General features: G+C 43.2%; 1 protein-coding gene across 3 annotated transcripts in view; it reads left to right on the top strand.

Annotated features, from left to right (window-relative positions):
• grid1a (glutamate receptor, ionotropic, delta 1a) overlaps nt 1–13579 on the top strand; it is a 261199-nt gene extending 247620 nt beyond the window's left edge. For 2 of the 3 annotated variants that reach the window (XM_086093335.1, XM_086093333.1), the window contains exons 13-16: nt 2367–2562; nt 5395–5561; nt 7716–7956; nt 12828–13579. In XM_086093335.1, coding sequence (XP_085949461.1) covers nt 2367–2562; nt 5395–5561; nt 7716–7956; nt 12828–13265 — 1042 coding nt within the window. In that variant the 3' untranslated portion in view covers nt 13266–13579. Of the gene's footprint in view, nt 1–2366; nt 2563–5394; nt 5562–7715; nt 8176–12827 lie in introns of all 3 variants that reach the window. The other variant, XM_086093334.1, reaches the window with a different exon arrangement.
• Nucleotides 13580–14236: the final 657 nt, after the last annotated feature.

The following is a 14236-nucleotide window of genomic DNA, read 5'->3' as shown; positions in this document are numbered from 1 at the left end:
AAAAATAATAATAAAAAATAAAGATCACATGGATATTTTTTTTTTCACTGCAGCAAAAATCTGAAATGCAACCTGACAAAATAGGTCGCAGATGATAAACAAGCGAATCACTTGCTTCTGCCTCAAGTTTATTCCGAGGCGCGCTCGGGAGGCTTCTAATTAAACGGCTGAATTAGCCCGACGTCATCATCTGAGATAAGCTTTTCGATTTCCTTTTTTTGTTGTTGTTGTTTTTTTACGAGACAATCGTGGTTGTAAAACCAGTGTGGTGCCACTCTAATGTGTTGCTTATAGCAGCAAAACAGATAAAACACATTGCGCTAACTGTATCAACAGCCTCCTTCCCACTGGGGACACGACCATTTAACAGACATCAAATGGAAGGTAAAATAATTACATGGGTATTAGGGAATTCTGCTGTGTAAATTACAGCAATTACACGGACTGGCCATAACATTAGACAAACTTGCACTATCTCACAGTAAGAAGTCAAGCAAATTTGAATACATCTGTAAAGGCAGTTTTGTAAGTGAGCCAAACTCAGCATTTTAAAACACTAAAACTCCCTTCAAGTCCATGTAACATAAAAATGATCGCCTTCTAAATTTGACAGACCACAACAGAGACGAGAGTTGTTCACAACCTTGCCATATTTGATTGAATAAAAAAATAAATAAAAAATTGTAGGCCTATATAATATGAGATTTCAAAATCATGAAAAATATCCACTCCCAAACACTGCGGCTACTGAATGTGTGAAAATCACCCCACTAAAAAAAAAAAATGTCTAACACCTTTCTTAGCCTACACACCTGTACACGATTAAACCCCAACAAATAAATAAATAAATATCTGTTGAAAGCCTGGCTGGAATATCCCCCACCGGCTAGCTCGCTAGCTAACAGTATTCTGGTGCTCATTTGGTTGACGAGCTCGCTAGCTAAGTCTTCTGGTGCTCGTTTTTTTTTTGTTATCAGGCAACGGGTTCATCTGTGACGTCGCCACCTCGCTTGGGAAATGAAATAACGCCAAGCTGTTCTGTAAATTGTGGCTTCGTGGGGGGGAGGCATAGCTAGCTAGCTAATGGGACACTAGTGGTAGAAATGGGCAAAGTAATAACTAAGGTTCCCAGAGTGTTTTTTTTTTTGTTTTGTTTTTTGTTTTTTTAGGTTTCATCGAGGTTGAAAAAGTAACAAGCATATTTTGACAAAGTAAGGAGTATAAAGTACAGTACTACAGATGTCTCTTCAAAAGTAGGCTAAAAGTCAAATAAAAAAAATGAATAGATTTCATTTAATGAAGTAACCTTTATTAGTCCCACAATGAGGAAGTTTGCATCATTTCAGCAGCAATATTGGATACAGGTAATAGAAACAAAACAGTAGCTTTGAACAACTGAACCATAAAAATATTCTTGTTATTTTTTTTATAACCTATCCAACTAGATTGTGCAGTTGTACCTAAATAAGAGTCCTGGGGATTTTTCGTTCCCCAAAAGAAGTCCCATTTTCTTCTTCTTGGAGCCACATCTGCATAATGGCGTCATGAGAGAGTCATTTTCAGATATGCAGTATTGTTCATAAAAAGTACATTAGCGCATGCTCTTATGAGCAGTTAATGGCCAATCGGAGGGATTAATGCCGCAATCGTTCAAAATCCCGACCCCTGGATTTCTCAACGTCGTTAGCGTGAGCGTTTGCGGTCGCCGTGGGCGCGCCGCTGCGTGCGCGGGGGTGGGGGAAGCATTTGGCATAAGGCAGGGAGGGAAGCTACAGGTGCAGCTCATTTGCTTGATCAAGAGCTTGCCGTTTGAGGTTTACTCCAATGCACACAAGGACTCGGGAGTTGTTGTCCGGATGAGCCGACGTTTATAGTGGAAGTGATGTTCGGGGCCTGGATTTATTTTTCTTGCATAGGGGTGCTGAAAACCGTCGAAACTCCTCCTCCGAGCTTGCCTTCACTACCAAAAGGACTTCAAATGCGAGTCTCTTAGGTGACTTGTTCTATTATATGTTAGAAAAAATGTACATAAGTTATCCCATATTTACACATATAGTTACAGCTGCAGAACAGAAACGGTTCCCTTATCACAAGATAAGGACTGAAACATTTTGTTGTTGGAACACCCTGTAGAAAAAGAAAAAAGAAAAAAAGATGGCTCGGGAGAGTGTGCCTCATAATGGGTAGGAGATTGTAACTGAGCACATCACAGTCCGTTCTCCTCACGAGTAAAAAATAATCAAAGTCTCTTTTCTTCCTTTTTTGTCTATTGTTTATTAAATGTTCTCGGTTGACTGAATCTGACATTATAATTCGATGGCAAGGAAGCAAATGACAGATTTTGTGGCATTGACACTGCTTTCCAGGTCTTTCCAGGACCTGTCCAAGCAGGCGGACCTGGCGTACGGGACGGTAAGGGACTCGGCTGTGTATGATTACTTTCAAGCCAAAGGCACCAACCCCTTGGAGCAGGACAGCACCTTCGCCGACCTGTGGAAGACCATCAACAAAAACAACGGTTTCGAGCACTCCGTTTCAGGGCCGGGAGAAGGCATCAAAAAGGTGAGAGATGCTTAAAAAGACCTGGTCTTCAATGAAGTCGTCAAATTCAACTGAAGCTTTTGTCACACAACTAAGCCTGCTAATATTCGGGCAACTGGATGCTTATTTTGGTTTGAAATCTGGGAATTTCAATCACCGCGGTAGTGAATAAATATTTTACGAGTCCTCTCCTGTCTGTCTAACGTAACAGCCACAGGCGCATGTAAGCCGAAGAAGGTGGAATCCATAATTGAACAAATATCTGTGAAGTCCACATATATAACGAATAAGGATCAGTGCTACAGGGGGGTCTTCGTGCAGCGGCGTAAGAATCTGTGGCCATGCGGCACAAGAAGGCACAATCGGTTAATGCCGCATTTACTGATTTTCACTTGATTGCGTCATATTTCTAGAAGTATTTTTCACACAAATATTTACTGTAATGTATGTGTTCTACATTAGCTTAGAAGATCAAAACGTTTACTTATATTATCGTCAGTGATTCTCAAAGTGCCGTAGTAGCAGTCCTGGCTCCCTCTAGTGGTATGTGAAAGTATCACTATATTAAATGTTCAAACTATGATAATACATTTGTGAAGTGCAATACACTTGTATGTAATCCCATTAAAATGTAAGTTTTCTAACAAAAAATAGTAAAAAAAAAAACCTTTGTCGTATTTTACAGTTGTTGTTTTTTTACAATCCTAAACTATAGCTATACATTGTTTTGCTTCCCGTTTATTTTAGGTGTAATTCTACAGTCAGCCATTAGAATTTGACGAGTGAAAACAGGAAGTATTTCAAGCTCAGTCTAGCTTTTGCAGAAGATTATTGAGCGTCACATCTGCTGTAATCCTGCTTTTTATGCTGACAGATAGTTCTTTGGGCATGATTATTGATGTCAAATGTAGAATCATGAGTTTGTTTGGAATAATGGGATGTGTTTATTGTAAAAGCATAGAGTTATCAGTGCATTGTACAATATTTTTGTCTTATCCATATACATATGTTTTTGAATGTGCGTGTATTACTTAAAAAGTGTGTTTGAAAACCTGCATTAGAATAAAATCGTTTTCGACTATGACACATTCCAACTTAGGTACGGAACTCCGATCGTAAATTGAGGCGCTTACGTTTTGCCACGTATGGATCCACGGGTCCATAAAGTTTTATCGCAACTCCTCAAGTCGGTATGTAAATAATGAATACCTGTCTTGTCAGTCAATCAAAAGTTTATTCAAAATGTTGTCTTAGCTGCTAAGCCGTTTAAATAACCAACAAATGTCCTCGTGTGACTCACTTGTTGTCATGAGGCAAATGAACCTCCTTCCGCCGCGTGTGTTTACGAGAGCGAGTCGACTTTCCGACTTTGCGCGGTCCTAATGAGGCGCGAGGTGCGGAGGCTTCGCTTGTTACATTTTGTTGACAGCACGCTCGGGATGCGAGGGACACCACGGGGAAGAACGTCGCAGCGGTGAATACTACAACAAGAAAGTGCAAATCCAAAAGGATTTCCTGAGCCATTCTCATCTTGTTCATGCGCTCGCAGGCTGCCAGCGCATTTCTCAGCAACAACTGTTTTCATGATCATCGTCAAGAAATGTCGTTCCCGCACTACTTTTTGGTCTAATTGCATTCGTGCATGCGTTTGCATGTTCTCCATTCTACTGTTGTGTGGTCTACTAAAAAAATCTACAAAAGTAAGGTCGTATTATGGTTAACGGAGTGCTTAGTCGACACCATATGTTGTCCAAATTACTTTATCAAGCCTCATATACGCTTTTTTTTTTAGTGAAAACATATCGGTTTTCCTTTTCACTCTAAAATAACCAGAGGTGTGCGCATTAATGAATTTTGAGCGTCCGACATTCCTCAATCGTCGGGACACCCTTCCGTCATTCATCAATCCGTCAGCAAAATGCGACGGCCGTTGGTGACGGATTGACGAATTTATCGACGATTACGTTGACGGACGAAAACCCCCTTCCGGAAATGCTTGGTTCATACATTTTTTGAAGTTTCCCATCAATTGGCAATCGTCAACAAAATGGACGTCCGTCATTGACGGACTTTTCATAATCAACGTCCTTCAACATAATTTTGATGATTATTTTTTTCCATAATCGCCAACACTAATGCCTTGTACTTAGAAGGTAAATACAATTCAACTATAGTAAAAAAAAAAAAGACTTCATTTGATTAAAAAAAAAAAAAAAAAAGTTTGAGCCACTGCGACATTACGCACAGCTTGAGAATTAACACTGCTCTTGAATAGAGTGAAACCTGTGGCGAGCCACGACACTGAGAACCTTTCAGGAAATTACATTTGGCATTAACACACACACAATTGGGACGCCATGTCGAAGATGCGACTGTGGGGAAGTTCGCCAAAGTTGAACGACACAAAAGTCAGGAAAAGAAACAGGAAAAAGATTTTAGGTGACACTAATGCGGCACATCAGGCGGCGTCAAAGTCATCCGGCTCCTCAGGAATAAAGTTTTCGGCGCGTGTTGTTTTGCTGTGTCTACTTGTGTAATGAGTGAGAGGGACTTTTTGCTCGTCTGTACCCAACAATGGCGAATTGATCTTTGTCAAAAATCGATGCGAGTACTTTTTTTGCAACCTTCCAGATGTCTGCTCACATAATTATCTTTTGTGTATCAACCTGGTGTGCGAGTGCGTGTTTTGTGATGATTTTTTTTTTTCAGGGTGTGGGACAGACACTTAAGAACCAGGCAAAAAAAATAAAAATAAAACCAAAAGAACAACCGTCTAAAAAGAATTCGATGAGATAGGAGTTTGATTTTTATCGACGACAGCGGCGACGTGATGTCATGTTGTCACCCATCCAGGCTAAGCGCGAGTCGTACGCCTTCCTGTGGGACATGGCGGTGGTGGAATACGCCGCGCTCACCGACGACGACTGCACGCTGACTGTCGCCGGCAACAGCATCAGCACCAGAGGCTACGGCATGGCCCTGCAGCACGGCAGCCCTTACAGAGACCTCTTCTCTCAGAAGTACGTACTCCGCCACAGGTTAGCGTTGATTCCCCAAAAGCCCTCGCCACCGCGCTTTATACGAGAGACGATCATTATCACCGTCTCGGTACTTTAATATCAAGCCGCGTCGGGTCACATAGTCGAGTCGGGGAGCAGCCGACCGTGCGGGGCTGGGAACAAAAAAGGAACAACGGCTGACCTCATAAGCTCGCAAATGAATGTGCTTTATGGCTTTCACTAATAAAAAAAAGAGGGCGTATGAGAGAAGACCTGCTGAAACCAAAAGGAGTGATTTGAAGGCAGGGATGGATGGATGGATGGATGGATGGATGGATGGATGGATGGATGGATGGATGGATGGATGGATGGATGGATGGATGGATGGATGGATGGATGGATGGATGGATGGATGGATGGAGATCCACTCTCTGTATTTCTTAGATGAGTGTGCGCTCCTGCTTTGAGGTTGAAGTTGTTGCCTGGCAACCTCTCACAGCCATTCGTTGAAACCAATTTGGAGTCTTCGGTGTTTTTGTAAACAACCAAGAAAACTTTTGCTTCAAATTAGGGCTGAACAATTAATGGGAAATTTATCAGCACTGCAGTATAATAGAATGCAAGTTTAAAATCACAAAGGCTGCAATTTAAAATGGGAAAAAAACCGAACTTAATTTCAGTTATAACTGGGGATATTAGATACCACTTATTTTCAGACCGATATCGATGCCAAATATCGATACCACTCCAAAAATTTAAATTTTAAAGAAAGATCACCACGCAGTATTTTTCCTTAAAATTGCATGAAATTAATGTTCATTTTCTATTCTTCACATTTCTAGTTCCTGGTCGTCAAAACGGCCACAAGAGTATCGGCCACCGTCTCGAGTACAGATACCTAAAAAATAAAAAATAAAAAAGCTAGTGTCGGTACTCGCCAATCCCTAGTCATAACATATACATACACAAATATAGGTACACACACACACACACACATATATATATATATGTGTATATATATATATATATATATATATAGAAGATGGATGCATGTGAATTTCAAATCGGGCCCGTGCAACATGACACACAAGCAACGGTGCCTCAGCTGAAGCTCTTGAATGCATCACTTGTGGGAAAATGAATGGAAAACACTTGAGGCATCTGTCGTCGTGATGTTTCATGAGTATTCATGTGTATGACTCCACGTCGAAGGCTTCGATGTCTTGAGTGCATGCTTGTGAGAACCTTTGCTTCGTTTTTGGCTCGGAATCAATGTGCAGAATTATGCTCTTGATATTTATGTGCCGGTCCTTGCTGAGAGTGTTGAAAAATCTCCGCGCATAAGATTCAAGGCCACGTCTCCGTCGTCCTTCTTCTCCGCGACACGGCCGCATCCATCTGCTCGTCCACGTTTTTTGGACTCATCTTTAAAGCCACACCGTCCTACGCAATTTGATTTTAATTTCATCTCATTTTCATCCATTTGTCTTTGCAGCTCGGCTGGCGCAAAATTACAAGGTTACAATTCTTCCATAATGAGGCAAGCAGGGCTATTTTAACAACATGTGGCTGTTTGCCTGATTGATAAGATACAATATCAATCCATTGTGGTACTATTCATTAATTAATAACTACAATAAGATCCCTTTTTGTTGTATTGAGAGAGTTAAAGGGGAAGTTGCCCCTTCTTTTTTTTTTTTTTTACAATAATATATTCTATGCAGCCCAACTGGTACAAATATGGTATTGTAGTTAATATTGAATTTAAGCATAAAAATTCTGCCATTTTTATGCATCTCAGGCAGCGGCCATTTTGCCGCTTGCTGTCGACTGAATATTTCATCACAGTTGCTCAAGGCTCAGGTAAAGACCAGTTCAGCTTCAGAAAACAGGTGAGCCATGATTGGTTGTTGCGTAAGCCCTGAGCAACTGTGATGGAATCTTCAGTCGACAACAAATGGAAAAATGGCCGCCCCCTGAGATGGATACAAATGGCTGGACTTTGCTTCACAACTCCTATTCCACAAATGTAATGTTAATCAGAATGTCATCTATAGACTAGTGAGGTCACATAGAACATGTTATTGTCAAGAAACGTTTAACGTTGACTTCCACTTTAAATTGTTAAACGATACACGAAACAATTTGTAACGGTGCCTAATTGCCCTCCCTCAGGATTTTGGAGCTTCAGGAAAAAGGCGACCTGGACATCTTGAAGCAGAAGTGGTGGCCAAAGAAGGGCCGCTGCGACCTGCAGAGCCATGCCGACGCCCAGACGGAGGGCCGGGCACTGCACCTGCACAGTTTTGCCGGGGTCTTCTGTATCCTGGCGGCCGGGCTGCTACTGGCCCTGCTGGTGGCCGCCCTGGAGACCTGGTGGAACAGCAACCACTGCCGCCGAAAGGAGTCCAAAGAGGTGACCAATGACAACTCGTCCGGCCCGGGCTCGGGCCTGAACCGGGCCGCCGCCGCTGCCGCGGGTCCCCCTGCCCCACCGAGGCCCCGGTCTAGACCCAGACCCCCGGGCCCCCCGGTCCTGCCCAGAGACGCCACTGCCACACTCTACTTTATGGATCCAGCAAGCACAGACGCCAGCCCCGATTTAGTCGAGCTGCAGTACACGCAGTTATAATAGGTGTGCCCCGATGATAGACCCGACCCGGCGTCATGTGATCGGTCTGTGATCATTCCTTCTCATGCCGGGAGAGTGCTTGGAGTGATTTCCGCTGCCGCTGTGGTTCTCTCCCATCGGGGGCGCTGAGTCGCTGCTGCTCGTGGTAGACAACCGTCGCGGCGGCAATGAATCCACAGTGGTGGGCCATGTTTTTGCTACCTGGGCCTTCAGTGGGGACTCAAACGATTTCGGCCAATAATGCAAAAACGCAAATGGAGCAGTTCAGAGTTCTTTGTTTTGTTTTCAAGTAACATGATAAAGAGCAGAGGTGGCAAATTCAGGTCCAGAAACGACAAACCCTGCCACGGTCTCGGGTGCTAGCTAGCTCCCATGGTGCTCGTTTACATGCTAGGGAGCTAGCTGGCAGGAGCTAAAGCCAAACTGCGGCAGGGTATTTTCTGGACCTGGATTTGCCACCTCTGATAAGAAGTGCCCGAAAGAGATGACACACTAAGCAATAATGTCCCTGCGTTCCATTGACTTTGATGAGAATGTCGCCCCTACCAACATGGCCGCCACATAGGCACAGTGCCAGAATCCAGAAAGACGTGTACCAGTCTCTGTCTGTTGATAGCAGCAGTAAATAACAAGCCTGTGCACTCGACACAATTTTGCACCTGTTGAATCGAGATTCTGCAGTATCGTTATTTTTTGTCAAAAGTGATTAGAGTTTTTCAGAATTTTCAGGTCTTGATCCGCCCCAGCGCTGAACAGATCTCCACATGAAGAGAACTAAAACCAGAGCAATCTGTAGTAATCATCCTATTTTTAAAACACTTACTTGAGACTCATGAATGTGATATTCTCACAAATCAGACCTAAGGGCATTTTTGCTTTTGAATTATCTTCATTCACTGTAATGAAAGGAAATGTTGCTGCTATTTTAGTCCCAAATAGTTTATTTGCTTTTTACATCTGGAAAAGCTCTCTAAAACTAATCCTGTTGCAAGCTAGTCACGTGTTATTTTTTTATTTATGCCGCTAAAAACGCCTGGACTGTCACCCAAAATCAGGACTCGTTATTTTTCGTTCACGTTAGCGAGAAACAACTCGAAACGGTTCCCGAAAATTACTTCATAATCCAACAAATGGAAAAATGCAATTTGATGACTTATTTAAGCACCTTATCTTTAGCGCACGTTTACAAAGCCTTATCTCATTCAGTCAGAGTGTCTCCTCCTCCGCCCGATGACCCACAGAAAGATGTTCCTTTTTAGTTTAAAATAGCTTGCATTAACCTCTCGGATCATAATGACATACCCTAACCAACGACAGAACCTCGGATCTTTTTGTTCCCATTTTAAAACCGTCTTCTACTAGCATGTAGCCTTGTCCTAGCTAGCGCTAAGCTAGTTTGTCTTGCAGGTCTGGCCCGCATCCACGTTTGCAAACTCGCTTTCGTTTATGTTGCCAAATATTCTCATATTCTCGTGTTAACACAACTATTTCCGGGCGTCCGCTGAAAAATTGCGCGTGCGTAGATTTACTCGCATGTGTAATCCCTACGTAGAAGGGAGATGGGACATCCCGTCCCGACATTCCTCTCTGACGACAATTTGCTACTGTATGACACATTCTGACTCGAAATGGGAACATTCTGATTCGCCTTTCATTTTCAATGGCCAAACTGCTACTCGATTTGAGTCCCTACCGATTTGTGCACGTGTGCTCGTGACGGCCCACCACTGACATGGTGTTGATCTCCAAAACAAGTGCACTCCTCCTGGTTTCATTCGCACTCCCGTGGTACAAAAGCTCTCTTTAGCTAATCCATTCAAGTCTTAATGCCGTAGAGCTCGGACTCTGCACGAGGCTTCCAGACTACGAAGGCTTGACATGGATCCCTAAACTAAAGTGTGAGCACCAGAAGATGACATAGAATCTGAGCCTTGACCCGCCGCCTGTTTGACTTGACGTGAAAGAAGCGCCGCTCCCGGGAACCCCTTTCAGGCCCGGGTCCTGACCTGACCTGACCTGGTAGCTGTAGGTGGCGATTAACACAGAAAGATCTTCTGCCAGCTCACACGGACGTCCCAATTTTTTGTAATTGTTTAACAATTCCAGACGCCAGACTCTTGACCCAGGTCAGGAGCGGCCTGAAAAAATTCCTGCGTGGTGATTGGCTGTGTCAGGACCAAAAACAAAAGGGGGCGGGACACGGGGCCGGGCAGGGGTAGATTCTAGTCGCTTCATCTGTCATCTCACTCTGTTGTCTTCCGTGACTTCACTGCATGACCACGAAAGCTGGAGGCAGACAAAGATGGCCTGACTGGAGACATGAGAATTTTGTACGAAAAGCGGAATGGCTTGGAAAAAAAATTTGTTACGATTCAAAGGCGATACAATATAAATTGAAACGATTTGGTTCGAGTCAATGCGCTCACATCTACATCAACACTGATTTCCCCATTCAAATTGTTTTCCGTTGCACCCCGAATATTTATATGTCCCTGCCTGCCTTACGGCAAAAATATGGTGGAAAAATTCTCATGAGATCAAGTTGCTCCGTGTCCAATTTGCGCCTCCGTCTTTCCTTTCCTGTCATTTGTCATCGATGTTGTGTGAATGTCTATTTGAAGTGTTTTTTTTGTTTTTGCTTTTGTTTTATTTATTCGTAAAGAAGTGGTTCTCAAACTTTTTTGGTCCAGGGACCACCTCAGAGGTGAACCTTTGCAAGGATCTCCACATTAATTAATTAAGTAGTAGTAGTAGTAGGGAATGTTAACCTTGAAAGTCTTTTCTTTAAAAACAAAACAAATATTTACAAGAACAAATGTGTATTTTGTCGGGTGTCAGGTTCAGTCAACCTAGAACATTTAATAAACAATAGACAAGGAAGGAAGACAAGAGATTTAGATTAATTTTGCTCGTGAGGAGAACGGACAGAGATGTGCTCAGATTACAAACTCCTACCTGTTCTGTGCACACTCCGCCGAGTCCTCTGTTTTTAATAGGATTTTCCCGAGTTACACAGATGTTGCTGCTCTAAAGAGGGGCAACACACAGCAGCAACCTTCAAGGATTTGAGTCATTATGCAGATAATAATACACACGTGTCTTTGTGTTTCAGCCGCTATCTAGTTATAAGGCACAGTTTCTGCCCTGCAGCTGCAAGAGCATAAGTTATGTTTTGCAATACTATAAGAGTAAATATGGAATAACTTATGTACATTTATTCTCAATGTCAGATTTATGTAATATAAAATCCGACCTTTTAGTTGACCCCAAGCTAAGGTAGGACAGTTAATTGCGTTTGTTATAATAATCACCATTTGTAAGTGATACGACAATTTCTTGCAAATCATTTTGTGGACCCTGAAGCTACAGTTCGCAGACCTTCGGGGGTCCCCGGACCTCAGTTTACGAACCACAGTCATATCTTGTCAGCCAACGTTTCTTCTGTCTGTGAACTTTGAATCTTTTATTTTTATTTTAGACCTCAATTTCACATAATGGGTGATCTGTTGCCGTGTGCCAGACGGTCTGTAAGGCTGGATTTACCCTGATTCAAATTTTTGTATTTTGTGTCAACATTAGGAAGTGACAACACGGATCTAGACAATAACAAAATAATTACATAATACTGTGCAGTTATGAAACATTCCAAACTATTCAGGTTTCAATGAAAGAAAGCTGAGCATTACTCCAACGGCCAAATGTTTTCTTTATTTAATGGTCTGTGCACCACTAATGTACCACTGTTAGACCATATTTACTGCTCGGTGCTTTTGCTCTCGTTTTGACTTGTTGCAGTATTTCGCGTTGCTGCAAAAGTATTCATTCTGATCTGGTGAAATCCAGTTCTGTGGGGTTGAGGGGTTAGCGGTTAGCCATTGCTTTTCAAATGCAATTGACTTTTTGTGGCAACCCTTTTACTGAACCACAAAAACATGGCCTGATTGTCAAGGATTTGTTAGCCTCAAAAACCAGTTAGCCATTGCTTTCCCAATGCAATTGACTTTTTGTGGCAACCCGTTTCTTCCTTGACAATCACACCATGTTTTTGTGGTTCAATATAAGTATGCAGCACATTAAACAGTATGTGAGCTGCGGTTTTGTCAGGTTCAATCAACCTAGAACATTTAATAAACAGACAAGGAAGGAAGACAAGAGACTTAGATTATTTTTTGCTCGCGAGGAGAACGGACAGAGATGTGCTCAGTTACAATCCCTTACCCGCTCTGAGGCACACTCTACCGAGCCATCTCTTTTATTTTATTTTTACAGGGCGTTCCAACAACAAAATGTTTCAGTCCTTATCTTGTAATAAGGGCACAGTTCCAGAGTCTTGCTTTGCAATAAGAGTAAATATGGGATAACTTATGTACATTTATTCTAACAGTTTCCCATTGAAATCAGATTGGTTAGGTCATGTAAGTCAATGATTGGATGGTGTGGAGTCTAAGTACCACTAGTGTAAATCCAGCCTCACTGAGTACTGAGTAGACTATGTTGCACAGACTGTTGAGTAAAAATCGACCCGTGTTAACCTCTCTTCTTTCTCCCTCCCTCTCTCCACTCTTTGCTTTAATATTTCCACATTTCTCCTCAACTTTTTTTAATCACTCCCTCCTTATACACACTCCATGATGTTCCCCATATCCTCCCGGTAGGACAAAGAGGTGAACCTGGAGCAGGTCCACCAGCGTTTAAACAGCCTCCTGGACGAAGACCTGGCCCACAAGCAGCTGCCTGGCCAGTCCATCGAGATCTCGGCCCTGGACATCGGCAGCATGCAGCCCAGCCAGTCCCTGGAGGTCTTGTCGGCCAGGGAGTACCCCGCCCACCGGGGGCCGCCGCCGCCGCTCTCGGTCAGCACCTTCCTCCGCGAGGGGCACGGGGCGGGCAGGACACTGGGCGCGGTGGGCGGCCGGACCCTGCCTCTGCCCCTCAGCAGCGCCACCATGCCGTCCATCCGCTGCAAGCACCGGGCGCCCAACGGGGGGCTCTTCCGCCAGAGCCCCGTCAAGACGTCCATGCCCATGTCCTACCAGCCCGTGCCGGGGGGGGCCATCCCGGAGGGGGAGGCCAGCCACGGGACCTCCATCTGAGCGCTGCAGCTCAATCACATAAACAGTGCCAACTTCTCGAAGAGATATAAATAGTACCCGAAAATTACAACAACAAAATAAAGGGAAAAAAAAAATGTTTTTATGACCAGTGGGGGAGGCGACGCGAGGAAAAACAGAAGAGACTCTAATGTACATATTTGTAACTAGAGAGAGAGCAAAGCGACATTACAAAGTGTATTTTGAATATTCCCCAGAGTTGAGTTAAAAAAAAAAACTGCAAAGTATTTGGAAACAATGACTGTTTGAATGGCTTTGTAAATTTTTGTTCTCAACAAATAAAGGTGACAATTCTTTGTGGTTGTTTTCTAAGTGCCAAGTTCCACTTCTGTTTTCTTTCAGATAACTGAATGTACTGTGAGAAATCATCATCAACAAAGACATTTCACACCGGGACATTAAAAAAAAAAGACATTTCAATGACTGATTTGTTTCCTATGAAAAGAATAAAATGGTATAATACAAAAAAAAAAGATGTGTGAAACTTTTCCTGTATTGTTTGTGTGTCTACGGTTTGGCAAGTGAACACAAGCAGATTTGTCAGAGAAGTTCCAGGACACAAAATATTTCAAATCATCCCCCTGGAGTCCAACGCACGTTCCCAGCCTTGAAGGATTCTTCTGAGATCCGTCGTCACCGCCATCTTGATGTCTTCAAAACGAGTCCTCTTCATAACCTCCTTGAGCTTGACAAAGAAAAAAAGTCTGATGAGGAGGGATAATGTTCTTCTCAGCCAGGAAGTGTCAGAGTTGCCCTGCCATAAATCTCCAACAGACGGCGGAGAAAAGGGGTCGGTTTTGAATCACGTCCCACCTGGCAGTGGATGGATGGACAGACGGACGGACGGGGCATCAATTTGGGAAAACTCCCCTGCGCAGGCTTTTAAATTAGGTTTTAAATTAGGGTTAGGGTTTCAAATTGGGGTTTGAAACCGGTTTAGAGGGTTAGGATTT

The sequence above is a fragment of the Leptonotus elevatus genome, chromosome 13, assembly GCF_054856555.1.
Source record: "Leptonotus elevatus isolate MCC_2025b chromosome 13, RoL_Lele_1.0, whole genome shotgun sequence".
Classification (NCBI taxonomy): Eukaryota; Metazoa; Chordata; class Actinopteri; order Syngnathiformes; family Syngnathidae; genus Leptonotus; species Leptonotus elevatus.
Note: the sequence above shows the minus strand (reverse complement) of the source record. Positions and strands in the feature narration are given on the sequence as shown.